Consider the following 19,516-nt stretch of genomic DNA (forward strand, 5'->3'; position numbering starts at 1 on the left):
TGAAATTCAAACTGCAGAAGAGGCCACTATCCCAGGTCTGGCCCGACAATTCATAATCCCCCTAAAAATTAAGAGAGGACAGAAAATCCCAAACCCAGACGCTTATGTAAATTTAAATCATCTTCTCCAACAGCAGGGTTTGTATTTGAATCTGACACCATTAGTTGGCTTAGAACACAACACCATTCCAATATTGGTGGATAACAGCGACCCTAGGAGTATCACTCTGGGTGCAGACACCTTTATTGGAATGGCGGTTCATGCCCAACATTTCTCCATTGATTTAGGGAATTAAATCATGGGACGGATCCCTAATGACTGCTACGACTGTGACGATGACTTACCGCCAGAAAAAATCTTCACCAAGCAAGGGTGGAATTTCTTGGTGTACTCTTCCTGCCCTTACAGGCGGAAGAGGTGACCTGTGACATCAGGAAGGAGAGGTGGTATTTCAGGTCCACAGTGACTGCCTCTCCTACCTGAAACCTCCTGTCCAGGCCAACACCATAACCAGAGATCTATCCACGCAGCTGGAGGATACCACAGAGATTGCACAACCTGAGGTCTTTCCAGGCTTCAGGCAGTTGGTTGAGGAACGGGTCAACCTCACTGATGCCTGTGAGACCGAGGAGCAAGAAAATCTTTGCTGTGGATTCGTACGACTGTGGTCACACTGCGATATATTCTACATCCATACCCACGGACCCTGGGATGACTCCCATATTTGTGAAGCAATATCGGTTGCATCTCACGTCTTTGGAGTCATTCACGGAAATCATAAAGAACCAAGAGTCCCATGGTATAGTTTGTCCAGTCCACAGTACCTTTAACAATCCGGTACTGGGGATACTAAAACCTAATGACCAATGGAGACTATGCGCAGGCCATACGGAGTTAAACAAACGGATCCACATGTCCCGATGGCCTCTTCCTTACATTGACCAGGGAGAAGGGAAGACCAGTACAAGCTGGCCTTTATGTTTGGGGGCAGCAGTACACGTGGATCTGAACTCCCTTTGGATATATACACTCAGGCAATTAATTTAACATCTTTCTGCACAAGGCCATGCCTGACTTGGGTGAAAGGGGAAACCTGGCCTATGTGGATGATGTCCTAATTAAAAGCTCAACTGTGGAGGAACATATAGTGGAAATCCGCTATGTTCTGATCCAGTTGAAGGTAGCCGGAGCAAAACTGTCCTTCCAGAAGGTGCAGTGGTGTAGGACCCGCGTGAACATCTTAGGGCATGAATTCACCCCTCAGGGTCTCTGTACCCAGGTGAAAAAGGTGGAAGCATTACTAAAATTGAAAGACCCCACAACTCTGTGTGGACTCAGGAGCCTTCTTGGACTGACTTAATTACAGTAGAAAGTTCATAGAGGACTACGCAGATGTCACGAGAACCCTGGTCCATTTATTAAAGGCCGGGGTCAAGTGCGTGTTGAAAGACCAAAATCAAGGCTTACTACCACATAATAGAAATACGCCAGTCATGAGGTCAAAGTTACAATGGCATTTATTAACAAGTAGCTACTCAGTTCTCAGCACCCCACTATGTGTGCATGCAGACACTGGGAGACGAGAGAGCGCGAACATTTCACAAGTACATACATTCATACTGTTTGTTCACAGTTCTGGACAGCATTGTCCAACCCCTAAATGTAATGCAGAGCCTAGGGTGTGTGACCTGCCTATGTGACTGATTTATACTTAAACATCATTACTGCATAGTTTGCTGTTTTCCATCAGACAATTTACTGTCTGGGAGTGGGATGGATTCGTATTTGGGGCCGCAATATCATATTTTCTATTTTCTAGTACAATGTACAAGGTAACATTCCTTGTTTTACTCGCTTTTGTTATCTACTGTTGTTTTTGGGCTTAAGGTCAGTTAGTTCTAAGAGAAGAGAAAATAAGGATTTCTGTGGAGGAGCACGTTCAGCTGCTCATTATTCTATTTTACTGCTTGAACGGAGAAGGCACTGTTGGGACAGGATGGCACCTAAATTACTGATCAGCAGAGCTCTTGCCTAGCCTCAAGGTCCTTCAGTGTAGGATAAACAATTCACTTTAGCAGCTTCAACATTCCTGTCTATTTCAGCGTCATAAAGCACCATAAAATAGAATAAAGTTCACACAGCGGACTCTTGCCATGTTAAGCCCAAAAACAAAAAATCTGAGCATGGAACAAAGAGCAGGAAGTGATCAAGATGGCGGACAAAACAAAATGGCAGCATAGTCAGCTTAATCAGGTTCATTCATTGGGATATTACAGTGCAATTCGAATGTGCTTAGATCAACATTTACTATCAGGCGGTTTTAGGGCAAATACGTTTTCACAGAGTGGGGTCCAGAGCAAGCCGAGGCAGTGAAACAACTGAAGAGAAGCCTCTCACAAGCACCTTGTCTAGCTTACCCCGTCAAAAAACCAGCTTCTAGACCTCTCTGCGGCCTTCGATCTGGTCGAGCACAAAACACTATGCCACCATCTCACGACCTCAGCCCACTTCTCAACCAAGGCGTGTGACTGGATCTCCTCATTCCTTCAGGAGAGGGTAATGAAGGTCTTCTCCGACTCCGCCAACGCAACACCCAGCCCAATCACATGCAGAGTAACACAGGGCTCCTGCATAGCCCCCACACTATACAATCTCTTCCCGAGACCTCTCTTCAGGATACTTGACTCCCTGGCCATCTCATATACAAACTATGTAGATGACACACAGGTTCTCATCCCTTTGTCAGGTGACTACACAAAGGACCTGAACACTCAACAGCATATACACCACCATTCAATCGTGGATGGCTGAGAATTGGCTTTGTCTAAACAGTGATAAGACTGAACTCCTGCTTGTCGGCTCCCCATCCACTCTGGGCAAACTGGATACCAAATACCAATCCTTCACTGTAGACAATATCCCCATCAAAGTCTCACAAACTATCAAAACACTGGGTGTGTATCTCGAGCCCAGCCTCACTATGGACAGACAGGTAAATGCCATCGCCTCATCCGCAGCATATCACTCCAAACTCATCAATGCCATCAGGCCCTTGCTATCACCCCAAAACTGCATCTCAATTGCCAGAGCCATCATCGGCTCCAGACTGGATTACTGCAATGCTCTGTTCATTGGAACCTCCCAAAAAAACCTCGCCAAACTCCAGATTGCCCAAAATAATGCCTTAAGAGCTGCTACAGGCACCTCTCGCAAGGACCACATCTCAGGGATCAGAAGGGAGGTACACTGGCTTCCCATCAAGGAAAGGGTGGTCTTCAAAACCCTGGCCCTTACACATAAGTGTCTTCACGACCTAGCCCCTCCCTATCTGACCCAAAGGATAACCAGACAAACAGTTGCCAGACCTTCAAGGGCAGCCTATGCCAACCGCATCACTGTCCCGCACACACGCAGAGTGTGCGCAGGAGGCACCAGCTTCCCTACTATGGCAGCAACCTTGTGGAACAACCTCCCTGCGCAGATTAGATCAATCGACTCACACACGGCCTTCCGCAAGGCCCTAAAAACCAACCTCTTCATCTAAGACCCCGTCATTCTAGGTATGCACTTCTACTGTATCACCTTGTATAGGAGAATATCTGTATTGCCACCTGCTACCTAGACTAGATTGTTAGTAACCAACTGTAACGTCCCAAGTGTATCCTATGTAACCATGCGAATGCACCTAAGCGAATGTATTTATATATACCATGTGGGGCCGCTTACTGTAACCCTCAAGCAAGCCTTCTTAAAGTCTCCTTACAGCGCCTCATTGCCTGCGGGCTGTAGTGCGCTTTACAAATGCTAAAATAAAATAAATAAATAAAATAAAAAGAAGGACTTCTTCTTGGAGACAGGGTTCTCAAATATGTGCTTAACAAAGTCATATCCTATGCGAGTAAGACTTTATCCTCTGTGGAGGAAAAATTCAACGATTGTGAGAAGGCACTCCTGGCAACGATGTGGGCATTGAAAAATTAATGCCTGTTCATCCAGGGGGAGCACATCATTGTTGAGACTCTCACCAGCCTTCGCAATACCTCCAAAGTGACAGAATCCGGGAAGGGAATGTGAGTAATTCCAGAATTACTTCCTGGATTTTGTCCATGCAAGGCTTTCCTGTGGAGGTCAGATATGGCCAAAACAAGAAGAGTGCCCTCGCGCAAGGTTTGGCTGACTTGCATGATTGTGCTCGAGAAAACTGTCTCGAGGACGAAAGTCTCAAAACACAAGATAACATGGAGGCGCACCTGAATTCTCTGCACAAAGTCTATGAAGAAGACAAGTGCCAGGGGATGCCCACAGTTTATGTGGACGGGTGCTCCTACCATGTTCATAACAACAGGGAAAGGGAACTGGTGGACGGCATTGGAAATGCCTGGGTGAATGATGCCCCGGAGCCCTCCGCCAGGTACAAGATCGGTCCCCAAAGTAGTCAGGTGGCAAAGTTGATGGCGGTTCATCAGGCCATCAAGACTGCTGTGCAACACCGACTCCACGAACTGGTCATAATCACTGATTCAGATTATGACTGGAACTGGTTCGTGGAGCACCTGATCAATTGGAAAACCAGAGGCATGCTGTGTGCAAACAATAAACCACTCAAGCATGGAAAACTAATGCAATCCATTGATGATCTGGTCACCTCTAATGAGATGACCATCTACTGGAAGAAGATCAAGGTTCATTCCAGAATAGAGGGACCAGACAATACCGGAAATGACCTGGCTGACCAGTTGGCCAAAACCGAAGCCATCCATGGGGAGCTCCTTGTGATTGAGTCCGTGTTGTGGGAAATCCAGGTTGCTGCTGTCACTAGGTCCCAAACAATTACCCAAAATTAACTCTCAACTGCCCAGTACAGTAAGGAGACCCCAGATGCTGATCTGATTACGGCACAAAAAGGGGATCCGATTATTGGGAAATGTTATCAACACATTGAAGATCCTGTGAATTTTCCTCTGACCGAAACCGATTACATCGGGAAAAAGGATCTCGGGTGTTGATGAAGTTTCCAAAAATGTTCCGAATCTAAGACGGTTTGTTGGTACAGAGATCCATCTCTGGATGTGACCAGTGGGTGGTACCTACCTCACTGCGAAGCCTGATGCTAAGCCATGCCCATGACTTGGCCACAGCCAGTTATCGGGTGTTTCATACTACTTTGGAAATCTTGCGAGAGGTCGCATACTGGCCACACATGGGTCAGGACCTCGACCAATATCTGAAGGGGTGTCTTGTGTGTGCACAATTTCATCCAAGTAAACTCACACACCGAGCTCCTCTCCAGAAAAGGGGGATGACCCTGCCTTGGTGAGATTTACAAGAAGATTTTATCAGGCCTGTGATTCACTCCTCTAGAGGAAACAAGTACATGTTAACAGTAGCATGCTTGTTTATCAAATAGGTGGAACATCTCCCGGCCCCAAATTGCAAGGCAGGAATAGCAGCTGCCCTGATGATCAACCATATCTTCTCACGTTTCGGTCTTCCCCAAAGGATTGAGTCGGACCAAGGAAGTCACTTCACCAACGAGGTGATGACAAAGATGTGGGAGATACTTGAGGTAAAGAGAAAACTCAATATTGCCTACCACCTAGCCTCTAGTGGGGGACTTGAGAGGTACAATAAAATGATTGAGAGCATTCTTAAGAAGTTTGTGGTAGACTCTGGGCCTAGTTGGGACATCCGACTACCGCTTGTCCTGAGGGCTATCAGCTCTACACCATCTTCTGCAACTAAAATGTCTCGATTCGAGGTAATGACCGGATGAAAAATGGTGCTAGCCCAGCATCTGCTCTACGGAACACAAGAGCAGACACTGATTAACGCGTCCGCGACACATGAATATATTCTGCGTTTTGCATACGCTCAGTGGAATCTGGAAAAATCAGCAGAGGGAATGAAAACCCACTACGATTTAAAGACCACCAAAAAAGAATATCAAGTAGGAGACAGGGTCTACTTGTACAATTTTTAGAGTAACCAGACCAAGGAGCAGAAATTCCTCCCCTTCCAGCGCGGCCCCTTTGAAATTGTAAATAAAATCTCACCTGTCGCTTAGATGATCTGCATCCCCAAGGGAGAACAGACAGAAGAAAAATGGGTTCACATCAATCAGTTGAAAAGCTGTCATCCCAGACATGCCTTGCGACTGATTGATGAGCCAGATGAATGTCGAGCAGAGGAACCATCTGAAGAATGAAATGGAAGAAGGAAAAATCAGACCGAACTATTTAGATACATGTATATGTATATATTGAAACGAAAAAAGAGGAGAAAGTAAACCGCACTCTCTGTGGTCAGTTGAGAGACCAAGATCCATGAGGAAAACACAAATAGCACAGCTCGCAAGAGAAGTAAAGGTCTTAAAGTATTTTAATATAACCAAAGAAATGGACAAAAAATATACATATTACAGCTGGGGAGCATATGTATATATATATATAACAGGGAGTAATTTACTTGAAGTTATTGTACAAATGAAGGAAAATGGATACAAATTGTTTATGAAACTAGAAGGTATTGTAACTGTAGGTTATTGTTGTATGAATTCTTTGTAAATCATCTGGGAAAAATGTTTGTAAAAAGTACTGAAACTTGTTTTTTATCTTCTATTAGAGAACTAACATCCTTAAATTCTAGCCTGGAGAGGAAAACCCCGGGGACCTGGAACGGAAGGAAGAAAGGGAATGCCATGCGATACTCTCCAACCCAAAGGTGGAAGCGGATACTGGAGTGCCTGTTCCCAAAATGAAGGAAGAAAAGGGGGTGCCATGCCATACCCCCAAACCCAGAGACGGAAGGTGATACTGGAGTGCCCACTCCCTGATGAAGGAAAATTACGCTGAAGGAAACCCCACTCTGCCTGATTCTTCCCCAACAAAGAATCATGGAAGAGCAGGGGAAGATTTGTGGGGTGCATTTAAAGGTCCCACACAGAAGCCCCTTTCACCTGGACAGCAGCATTTAAACAATGACAACAAAAATGCCCCTGCCTTACTTTCCCTTTTACATGAACAGAAGCATTTAAACAATGTAACCAAAAGCGGCCTGCTTTGCTTTCCCTGTCACATGAGTAGCAATCATTTAAACACTGCAAGCAAAAACGGCCTTGCTTTGCTTTTATTTCACATGAATGGCAAGAAGTTCTACACTGCCTCCAAAAACGGCTCTGCTTTGCTTTTATTTCACCTGAATGACAAGAAGTTATACACTGCAACCAAAAACGGCTTTGCTTTACTTTTATTTCACATGAGGGCAAGAATTTCAACACTACAACCAAAAACTGCTTTTGCTTTCCCTTTCACAGGTGGCCAGAGGAAGGCAGATGCTTCCTGATCCTGACCCTGAGGGTGGTGTACTGCGGGAGGATCACCTGGGAGGAGACAGGGCCCAGGGTGGAGAGGAGAGTCTGTGGGATGAGATATAGGATTTTCCTCTGGAAGGAAGCATCTTCCCAAGGTACCTAAAGAGGTAATGGCTTATTGTAATTTGTATGTCTCTTACTCTCATATTAGATCAATAGCTGTGGACCATAATGCTGTAAGATCTGAGCAAACTTTACCAAAAGAAAACTTATTTGGTATCCCAAACTAAACACCTTCCTTAAACCCAAGGGTACACTAAAAGGAATGTGGAAATGTTGTCTTCAATAACCTAGCTTCCTCTGCCAAGGCTAATCTACATAGCCCCTCTCTCAATAACATTAAGGGAATTACACCTACCCTTAAAAATAATTTAAATACGCTAAAAGCTAACTTTGTGGAAACAAACTACACATCCTACAGGGAATGAGCTGAGGAAGAGGGCTAAGGAGACATGCATTTGTCAAAGTAGGGCAATTAAGCATAGAAGCCATTGCAATAATCAGACAATTGAGGCTAATAGGCCACACCTGAAAATTATCACTGAACCTGGGAAACAGCAAACTACACCTGTGTGTTCTGAGTGAATCTTGTCCTCCAAAACTCTGAAGTGCAGAGGCTGCTGTGTGGAATCTGAGGATATACTCACTTCTTTCCACAATTTATCTTCCTCCCAGGTAGCCAGGGAAAGGCTGTCGCTATCGGCTCCTGACACTGGGGATGGATATGCGAGGGAGTACTACCTGGGTAGAGGAGAGTTGGAGAGTGGGGATGAGGCACCCCTAGGTGAGACACGGTACCCCCCATTTACCTTTTATAATGAGACCGACATCCCCCAGGCCTTTGTAGGCTATTACCAGTCCCTTCCTTATTTTCCCAGTAAATCATCTCCCAGTAAACACCAGTCAAGTACTGGGATGAGGAAGAGACAAACTAGAGCCATACATCCTTTCTTTATTGACTCTCATACATACAGACACCAGTTAGGTACAGGGGCGAGGAGGAGGAAAGCAAGAGCAATGCAGAACGTCCAAGTCGGTAGTGAGCGGTCTAGTCCTTTTTGGACCAATCAACCTGGCAGGAAGTTTAAATGCAGCTGTGGAAGCAGATCTAAAGGCTGCTGGATGAGAGCAGGACCTCTCCAGGAAGATGGTGTAGCAGGCGGAGTGCTTGAGGAACCCAGAACAATGCAGAGTATATGCAGTGGGAAACAAGGCTAAACAAAGGCAGAATACGGAGAAGGAACCAGCGTGACTAGGCAAAGCTGCTAAGTGAGGCCCAAGCTGCAAGATACGCATCAGTGGGGGGAGCAAAGCCACAGAGAGCCACTGGGGAGACAGAGAGAGGTGCTGCATGAGAGAGAGAGAGCTTGTTGCAGCCAGAAGCCTTGCTGGAATGCTGTAAGCACCGAGAAGTTAGCCTAGGAAGAGGGCACTGGGATGTCAGGCGAGCATGTAAGACTTATAAGAAAGTTAATGAATGCTGATCTAAATGCAAGTAAGCATTTTGAATATCGATTTAAATGAAAGCAAGCATTTTGAATACCGAACGGAATGAAAGCAAGTATGGTTGAATATTGTTATGAGTGAAAGTAGTTTTGTGAAATTAGACGATATGAAGGAACTGTGCAGATTGAAAGAATAATCATTGGCAACAGCCATAAGGATTTAAAGAAATTGTTCAACTTGAGAGAACAAGCATTGACAAGAGCCATAAAGGAAGTGTGTAACTTGAGGGAACAGTATTGGCAAGAGCCAGGAGAGTATGTGAAAGAGCAACAAGTAAATGGTGGTAAAACAAACAATGGTAAAGCATAAAGAGGCTGCGAAATGACAATAGACCAAACACCACTGTAGGAATGACACAGTGGAAACGTGCAAATGAAGAAGGAGCAAATAAGGTGTGTCGGTTGCGTGACCTGTAATGGGTGGACTGTGTGGTCCAACAACTGCACTCATTTATGGAAAAGCCACCTAAAGCACCACAAAGAAGCTTGTAATTGATTCTAAAGGAAATCTTGTGTGATTAGAAATTAAGGAATTGAACTCCATGAAATTGCTGAAAGTTAAGAAAGCATGAAGAGCCGGAAAGTATTCCAAGGAATTGTGCTATGTTGCAACTGTTGAAAGACTTGAAAGCTTGGGGGAAGGGAACCCCTTTTTGCATTGTGAACGATTTGAACCTTGGGGAAGGGAAATCCTTTGAAAACCAAGTGCTGGACAAAGCTCAGAACTTTTATTTCACACTTATCATTTTGAGAATGACATCCCTACACATTGTATATAAATAGATGAAAGGGCAAATATAGGTTCTGTACAAAGACAGATATTTGATTTGGACTTACTGACACAGACTATCCTTGGCTTTATTAGGTTGGGAATTCCCACCTTAACATAGAGCAAGTTAGGCCTTTTTCCAGTCTTCTTTTCATTTGAATACAAGTTTGTAGCTGAAAGTTTGATTGTGTTGTCTGTGTCTACTTTGTGATGCCTTCAGACTGCGCAGCCAAAGACATCCTGCAGAAACGGTTTTCCCCATGTGAGCTTGATTGACGTGGTTGCCGAGCTCCTGGCGTGTTGAACACTGAGGCAAGAAGCACTTGTCAAGTCGAGGGTCTTGGAAGCAGAGGAAACTCCCATGACTTGTGGCCAGAGCGGTGACACCTGTTTAGCAGAAGGGTGTTGGTCAGCAGCAAGCCAGACAAGTTGTAGTTGAAGTCGGGGAAGCAGTGTGATCCACAGAGCAAACGCTTCAGAAGCTGGTGAGTGAAGCACAGCATTCTAAAGCATTGCACAAGCCTTGCCCGTAACAGTAACCAGCTCCTTTGCCACTCGAGTAAGATTTTCAGCAAGTAGAAGTGGACCGCTGTATTAAAGATCCCTTGAACAATGGAATTGTAACACCCGCATATAATGTAAAAGTCTTCTTGCTTGCGTAGGAAGCTAACGCTATTAAACCCATTGTTCTACTAACCGAAGACTGTAATTTTTCAAAGAGTGGTTGTGTGTCCGTAATTAAGAGAAGGGAGTGCTGTGAAGACCATCACAGAACACTTAACACTGACAATATTAATGTTACAATCTTTACCATAGGAAAACTACATTATTGAATGGTTGTGTGTGCCTTATTGTGATTCCCCAGGGAGGCCATAACTCTCTCCTTTGCATCTATGGAAATACCATTTCTCAACCACAAAATTATATCAAAGAGTGGTCGCGTGTGCCTAATTGTGGTTTCTTCTGGAAGACTAAACCTTACACTTTGTATATAAGTGACATACCTTTCATTCACAAGAGTATAAAAGACTGAAGAAGAGAACACTCATTGCCTAAAGCCAAGAGCTACCCCATATTAATTGTGAAGCTGAACCTTTCTCAGAGTTTAAAACAATCCAGCAATACTGTGAAGTTATTAACAGTTAATTGGAATTGTTACCTGAGGCTAAGAGAGTAGCACCAAGGCTTCTGGGTAATTGTTGAGCTGAGGTCTGGCCGAAAGGCGCAGGTAAAGTTGGGGAAGGGGAATTGGCGGCCTTTGAAGAACATTTTGAAGTAGACCAACCTGTGAAACCCAAGACTGTGGAGGCCAGAGAGAAGGGAGTCTTGAAGGCAAAAACAGGTTACCATTGTTGATAGTAAGACAAGAGAGGCTAGGAGGCTGCCCCTTTGAAGAAAATAGTTTGAAGGAAGAGTGCCTAGCCTACCTGAAGAGTTTGAAGTATTGTCAAAGCTATTTTATCAAAGTCCGTCTAAAAGTCATTTTAAAATTGTGGCAGTAGTCCAACTCCTTAGGTTCATTTGGTTGTCAGTAGATGATACATTGCAGTTGTCGTGAATTACTGTGAGACAAAGGTGACTGTTTTCATGGTAAAGTAAGAAGAAATATAGTTGTTGAAGTAGAAGCAGCAGTATTAAGAAGTCATCCTGGCAAATATATCATTTTGAAAAGTGAAACCGTATTCAAGACTTGTGTACCATTAACAGTATGAATATTGCATTTTCTTTTGAACTGTGTCAAATCTTCATGTGGGATTGACAAAGCATTGTGGCCAGGTTTACCCTTGAGGCTATTTTGCTTGAAGTGAAAAGTAGAAAGCTCCACCCAAAAGGAGGAGAGTTGTTGCTAGTGGAACTTTTGTTAAAAGGAGGAGATTGTTACCATTGGAACTTTCTGTTGATGAACCTTTGCTTTACCTTTACATCTTTAAGAACAAAGTTAAGACATTTCCTCTCCAAGGTTGAACATTATGGTAAAGTGACTTTAAATCCTGGGGAAGGGAGATCACCCAGGACTTCAGAAGGTCATTTAGGTAATGTAGATATTGTGTATGTTATGTTGAATTGGGATACCTTTTATTTAGGTGTTTGTTATTTACAGTGAGGGCCAGTTATCATGTGTTATAGTGTGTTCCCCTAACCTTTAGAATAGGTAGAGAATTCCTCAACAGAGTAGGTAAGATAAGGCATTTGGATACATTTTCTTTTAAAATAAAATGGCATGATATGATATGATAGGTTATTTATAACGCGCGTAATACTGAGAGGTTTCTAAGCAAGGACTAGGGGATCGAACCTGTATTGCTACGTCTCGTCTTGCTTCCAAGGCCAGCAAGTTGCCCCTGAGCTATCCTCCCGAGACAAAGCATGTTTTGAAAGATCTTCAAACAGTTGTCCGCCTCGCATTACTGACTCCTCACACTATCCTGGGAGTACAATACTTCACGTAAAGCAGTTTTTAAACTCCCAACTGGCAATACAATTGACTGCATTTCCCACCCTACTGCAGCAGCTTGCCCTGTCGAAGTGTAACGTTCAAGGTATTGAAGGCAGACCATAGGCAATGTAATAATGAGTCTCCATCAGCTGTAGCCAGCTTCCTAAATAACCAAATTAACTTCTGTCTGCACACTACTTTACAGCTGGGCAAATATAATTCCAGTGGTAAATATTCCACCGGCAGGGTAGGGCTTGTGTTAACTAGTTTCCTCAGGGTTTTTGCTTCCAAATTGTCTAAGCTAGAAATAAACTCACTTCCCCATTATTCCACACAGTAGACCATACTTGAGTGGATTTCCGCTTTGTACAAGCAGAGGGTATGGCCTCCATGGATCCCTGAGAAAACCTTAATTCCTCACACAATTTTACTTACTTTAAGTTTAACCAATTCCCAATGTTTTTCCCATTTGATTTGGTCACCAATAAGTACCCCAAGATATGTATATCCTCTAACCACCTCTAATTCTTTAGCCTGGAGATTCCACTTATAATTCTTCAATCTCCTAGACCTTTTTTTGTAGACCATTATCTAAGTTTTCATTGTGTTAATCTTTAGGTCATTATCTTTTGAGTATTAATCCAGGGCAAGTATTTATTTTTCAGGCCATGTGGTGTATAATCTATAATGATCAAATCATCTCCATAGTCTAACCAGGACAGTGCCAAACCTTCAAATTTCACCAGACAATGCTCTGATGAATCAAGGGCGAACTGGAGGTCTGCCAAATATAGGTTAAAGAAACACAGAGCCAATAGACAACCCTGCTTGACTCTCCTCCCTGTATTCACCCAATTGGTAACCTTTCCATCCTGGTCCATGCACACGCATACCCTGGTACTAGTTTATAGCTCCAAGATCAAACTCAAGTGGCCACTTGGAATATTCCAATCATGCAGTTTTCTCCAGAGTTTGCCTCTGTTCGCTGTGTTGAATGCAGCTGAGAAATGTATAAAGGCCACATACAGCGGCATTTCTTTTTACGGAACCCAATTTAATTGAACAGCAACATTTTGGCACACTCCCACTAATTCATGAGTTCGACAAAAACGTTTTCTTGCAAGAATTTTGGATGGAATACCGAGCATGGCGAGCATCCTGTAGTTTGCAGGATGATTACGCTGTCCCTTCTTAAATACAGGCAATATCGTGCTATCTTGCAAGGATTCGGGAATTTTTCCAGTTTTACTAATTGCCATTAGCACTACATGTAGAGAATGAACTGAGAATATCTGGTTGACATAGCATCTGGCAATGCCACTGCATGAAAATGCCAAATCACTGAAGTTTCCTTTTCCAAAGCCCTGTGCTGTACTACCCAATGAGGAGTTTCCCAACAATAATTGCTCCAATTAGCAGCTTTATAAGAAGCAAGTCGGGTGTCGAGCTTTCCATTTCCAGTCCCACAGGGATTTTTAAGGTTGAAATATTGGGCTATTGTGAACTATTTTGTGTACAACTGGGCTATTTGTGTACTACTGTTGATAGCTGATGTGTTTTATTTAGTCCCCTGAGGCTGCCTCGCTACAATGCCCAATCTCTCTACCCCCACTCTCTCTAACCTCACCCAATCCCCATTACATGTGCTGGGTGTGTTTTGTCTGGGATATTTTTTGGTTACTTTCAGCTAGTCCCTCCATGGCTGCTTTATTCCTCAAGCTTTCTCCCCTAACCAAATACCAACAAACACCCACCTTACCCCCCACTCTCTACCCCCACACAACCTGTTCCACCTCTCTACCGTTCCCACCCCACACTCTCTCTGCACCTACCCACACTCTCTCTACCCCCCAGCCACCCACCAAACCCCCACTCTATCTACCTCCACCCACCCTATCCCCACTCTATCAACCCACCCCACTCTCTCCCCTCTCCCCCCAACCACCCCACCCTTACCTTCACTACCACTAAACACCCACCACACCCCACACTCTCTGCTTCCACCCACCCCCTCCACTCTCTCTACCCACAACTCCAACTCTCTTTACCCCCACCCATGCTAGCCACACTCTCTATTAACACCCACCGTAGCCCCGCACTCTCTAGTCCCACCCCCACTCTAACACTAACACCCAGCCCACAGAATCCCAGAGCTTTTTTCCCATTTCCAGTCCTACATTTAAGAGAAAGATTGCACACCTACTTCCAAAAACAGTTTGAGCGCAGGAAAGATGGCTGCCAGTGCTATCCTACCTCTTTCATGGCCACTTCTCTTTCCAGTTAGCCTGTTTGCAGCAGTCAGCTTTGAGTTGATCAGGATTACTAATCCCTACCACTGAGATCAACCCCTGAATACCCACCCCGAGCCTTGTAGTAAAGCTCCTAAATTATTGAGACAGGGAGACTACAGTGTTCTTATTTAAATAGAAGTGGCCCATATATAATACGAATACAGAATGTCCAAATTCCACAGTACATGCAGATAATTCATACATGCGAAGTAAGTTCTCTGGGAGAAGCAAATCACATACTCAGTACTCCGTCAAGCTACTTTGAGGATTGTATACAGTGGCAAGACTCACTTTTTCATCACGCCAGATCTGACCCTTAATCTTTTGGAACAACCTGTCTCACCAATAGGAGGCAATGGGGAAAAGTTGGCTCGAGTAGAAAGTATTTGCAGTAATAGAGCATGATCGTCCCTGTACAGGTTGAATGATATTAATTTTAAATGCCAGCTTCATTGTGTGAAGTTATGTGGAAGAGTAAAGATGGGGGCATGGCCAATAGGCTCGATGGAATGCCTGTGCTGTTTGCATTCAAGCTACACAAGTTGTTCTCAGTTAACCTACTGAGTTTGGTAGGTTGTTGCTCACTGGCACAGAGGGCTGTCTAGTGAGGGCAATGTTTTTAACGTACGAGGTGACAGATCAACATTATCAGGAATTAGACGTATGAGGAATATAGTTTGTTCTCAAGTCGGGGTATGGTATGGGTGCTTTACTCTGAAAGATGAGTATTGTAGAGGTTCTTGTCAGTTCATTACTTTTAAGCTTTAAAGGTTGAGAATCGGTCAAGTTGTGATCAAAAAGTATTATTACTGAGGTGAACATTCGAGCAGTAATTCTGCAGCAATAAATCAGTCCATTTTTGGTATCAAAGGATTTACCTCCAGCAGTATGCCATTTAAGGCCGAACTCTATTTGGCAGTGCAGTAAATGCGGATGCAGCGGTAATTCCATTCGAATTGCCACCAAAAAAGTGGCGGTAATGGAATTACCACCACTTTTTGTCTGCCCTGCTTAACTTTTAATAAGGTCCGCTGTGGTAAAGAGTCAAATAATCTCAGAGAAATAGAAATCTTAGGGAGCAGAAGGGATACCTGCAAAAGATGAAGCGATCATGACACATTCCAGGCCTTCTGTAACAATCTATACCAGAACACACATGAACAACACAAGCAAAGAAGCGGACCATTACCTTCATCAGGTAGGGCTGGCTTGGATCAAGAACATGTAGTTTACAGCAGTGAATGAGCCAATAACAGAGCAAGGGATCACAGTGGCAATTAATAGTTTTGTAATAAGTAAAGCTCCTGACCCTGCGGGTCCATCAACAAAGCTCTACAAGCCCTTCTCCCAAAGCTTAATACTACATCTGTTGGTTCTATATAAGGAGGATCTTGAGGTAGATTCACTTCCAGCATCCAAAGGTGAGTCTGATCTCACATTGCCATAAATCCCGGCGAACCAACTGATCAGTGTGTATCATATTGCCCAAACTCACACATTAACCTTGATGATAAAATCCTAGCCCAGGATGTTGCCAACCTGCACTAATACATCATATGAATGCATAACTGCCTGCGATCGTGGCATAGCATATAGGGATGCCGAGAAGGCTTTTGATTCGACTGACTGGCATTCAAAGCTCACAGTGCTTTCCAGGTTGGCGGGTGGGAAATAGTTTTTCTAATTAGTGCAGCATTTGTATTTAAAACCTACTACAAGGATATGCCTCAGTAGCCTATTGTCCGAAACAGTTGATATGTTAAAGGGGTGTCGGGGATGAGCGCCAATCATGTCCCCTGTCCCTCTTTTTATTTGCGTTATCAGTGGAGCCTCTTGTAGCTTACCTAAGGGAGGCTCATGGGGGATTTCAGATTTGAAAATAGATGGTAATAAAATTGAGTTGCCGCCATGAAGAATGTGCAGGCACCCTGCAGGTTGGGAGAGACATGTGGCTGTCAGTATCGAGGGCTACATAATTGTAGTAGGGTAGACTTGTTAATTCAAAAGGAATTCAGGCGGGCAGTACAACAGGGAACGTGCATAGGTCGGTGGACACAAAACCAATTGTCGATAACAAGCCAAATATCCTTTATTAATATGGTAGGCAGCGGTTTCTTCATCTATGTGACTAGCCCTCTTAGCCTAGTCAAAAGCCTTTCCTGTCAAACTTTGCAGTTTACCAGTTTTTAAGTTCAAGGGGAAACCATTACTGTCCTGATTTACCTATGCTTAACTACAGAGAAAGTGCATGGATGACCATGGCTAGACATTGAAAACAAGAGATAGTAAATGGTTCAGGGACAGACCGGGGTAACCATGATCTAATGGTGTTCCTGATCTTGAAGAGTTTGGATGGCCATGTATTGACATGGACATTCTACAATGTTTCTTTATGCCTTGTTTATTTTGCCTGTGGATTGTGAACAATGTGTGGTTTAAAATGAAAACCATATACGACTATTGTAAGCAACATTTGCCACAAAGCAGCACTGTTCCATGAACTATGGCATGGCCAAACAACCACCCCATCTAAAATATTTGCATGTCAGCAACTGATCCCTTTCAGACAATCACTGAGAAAGCAAACACCATACAAATCATGGCCAATGCACCAATAACAAAACATCAGGTTTTGCTGTTGCGTCTTTCTTATTGCAGGTACACACCTTTGAAGGACCCTAACATTATCAGAATTACTTCAATGTACTGTAAAGTGAAGACATCTCAACAGCATTTCATACAAAGAAATATTTGTGTGTGCAAAGTAAATTGTTATAAGAATGTATTCATTCATGTGGGAATCGAAATAAAACTTGTTGTTATTGTGTAAAGGATTGTGGGTATACAAATACGCTCAGTCCCAGGGAACAGAATGTATTCCTCTCTGTCCTGATAGCAGAGGATTCTGCTGTGCCCTCTATTAGATAAGATGTATACATCAAACCCACATTTCTTACTGATTGTGCTAAAAATGATTTATATTAACTAGATTTTAGTTGGTGGAGGGAAGGTGAAGCTTTGGGGCTGGGCTGAAATTGATTTGCATTTTAGACATGTGGGGCTGCAGAGTATGGCTTCCTTTTGAGAGGTAACTAGAAAACAATAACTACCACTTTTTAAAAAAACAAGAATACAAATGTTCCTCTAGTACATTAGCACCCCTCCACTAAATAAGTATCCACAAAAAAAAATGAACTAAATCAAAGATCCTTGTCCAAGGGTCATCAACAAACCATGGTGAAATTTCATTGAAAATAATCAAGGCTAACCGCACCTGTGATTTGCGGTCCTTATAAACCCCTATTCTAGAGACTGAAACCATGCATCTAATGGCTGGGATTCCTGGAACAACCGTGGGCAAAATCCAGGGATGCAACAGGAAGGACTACGTCTATGCATTGACAACTCTGTTTATCCATGATACCATGGCCAATCGCAGAGCAGAGCATGGATTGACCTCATATGGGCTGGCGAACAGATGACAATGGGTTGGGAGATGGGGAGGGTTTCTAACGTCAAAGGAGTTTTGATTTTAAACTATATAACCTAGGAGCCTATGCTCAGTATGCCACCATGTGGTTTCACGGGGGAACAATCCCCCTTTTAATACACGCCTGTATTAAAAGGGGGATTGTGGCCTCCGGTGCCCAGGCATTTTTGATCATGATGAAAGCATTTTGAGCTAACAGGAATGATAAAGCCTGTCAAAATAACAGGGTCAGAACCCTTATTTTCAGCATACCTCCCACTGGACAAAATGCAAGAGCTGCGATTAAAATGTACTCAAGATGTGTGTGCATATTGGGTAAGATAGATATTAATGAGTGGGGAGATCGTTTAATTGATGATAATTGCACGGTGGTGGAGCAGCTTAAAGGATAGTTCCGGGACTTTTTTTTTATTGTCCCTACGGGTCGGCCATGTGTTTGTAAGCATAAATCGGTAGATCGTAGGAAACTTTCCTATGGACCTTACCCGACTTTTCGCCCATTATCGCACTCGAAATCAGCCTCCATTTTGTGATAATCCTATCATTCCGCCGCATCGACCTGGCTCACCTGCCTTTGCGGCACTAAATCAAATCCCCCGCCCCTGAAACAGACTTTATCAAAACATTCATATTCCCCGCCTCTATCCGTGACGTGACTGAGCTGCGTAGGCAAACGCGCCCAGGCGTCTTCTACGCGACTCCACACAGACCCCGGAAATCAACACAGATCAGCTCACAATACAGCGCACCACAATTCGGAATATGAAACTGTACTTTGAAATCAAACCGCAAGATTGTAAATGTGGTAAAGTACATTTATTTGACATCAAATGTTTAGAGAATATTCAGCGATTTGCATTTTTATTTGCTCATGTTCCAAAAAGTTCGTATTGAGGAACGCGATGGTCCTTTGCTGTACACAGGGTCTTAGAGCATCTCACAATACAGCACCACAATTCGGAATGTGAAACCGTGGTTTAAAAGCAAACGGCAAGATTGTACATTTGGCAAAGTACGTTTATTGGACATCAAATGTTTAGAGAATATTCAGCGATTTGCATTTTTCTTTGCTCTCGATCCAAATTAGTTCGTCTTGAGGGAAGCGATGTTCGTGTGCAGTACACAGGGTGTTGGTTTACGATAAAAATAAGCTCTTCTGTCGCACTGATAATCGCATGGCTGTTCCAACAACGAGGCACTAGGCCACCACAACGGTAGGTATGTTGCATCTAACCGTTAGTACCGCGTAAGGGCATACTTGTACTTGGCGATCGTCCCATAAAATGGTCAGGGTGGTAACATTGTTCACGCGGAGAAGCAACTGGCGGCTGTAGAAGCCGTCCGCCGGTGTCTGGTACTCGTGACACAGACAGTAGTGAATGATGTACCTAAAAACATAAAAAATGAAATTAGTCTCACCATCAGATCCTTATTAAAATTATTCATTTCATAGCGAGGACAGCGCTACTGGGTGTACACAAGTGTTTAAAGGCGTGGCGAGGCATGGAGGGGGGGGGAGTGGAGTACAAGGTAAGTAGCATAAAATAATAAATAAATAGGGCCAGCTGGTGGCAAGTGCAAGGTAAGTGCAGAACAAGTGCTGGGAAGGGGGGGCTGTAGGATACTGAGACAGTCCCCCAGTGCAGGGGTTGACA

General features: G+C 43.8%; 1 protein-coding gene across 1 annotated transcript in view; it reads left to right on the forward strand.

The window, feature by feature from the left end:
- The first annotated feature begins 4,238 nt into the window (after nt 1–4,238).
- The window catches only part of CDHR4 (cadherin related family member 4), a 332,193-nt gene continuing 316,915 nt past the window's right edge, over nt 4,239–19,516 (forward strand). The window contains exon 1 of the mRNA XM_069646250.1: nt 4,239–4,431. Coding sequence (XP_069502351.1) covers nt 4,239–4,431 — 193 coding nt within the window. The remainder of the gene's footprint in view (nt 4,432–19,516) is intronic.

This window comes from Ambystoma mexicanum, chromosome 2p (assembly GCF_040938575.1).
Source record: "Ambystoma mexicanum isolate Mex_15411 chromosome 2p, UKY_AmexF1_1, whole genome shotgun sequence".
Lineage (NCBI taxonomy): Eukaryota > Metazoa > Chordata > Amphibia > Caudata > Ambystomatidae > Ambystoma > Ambystoma mexicanum.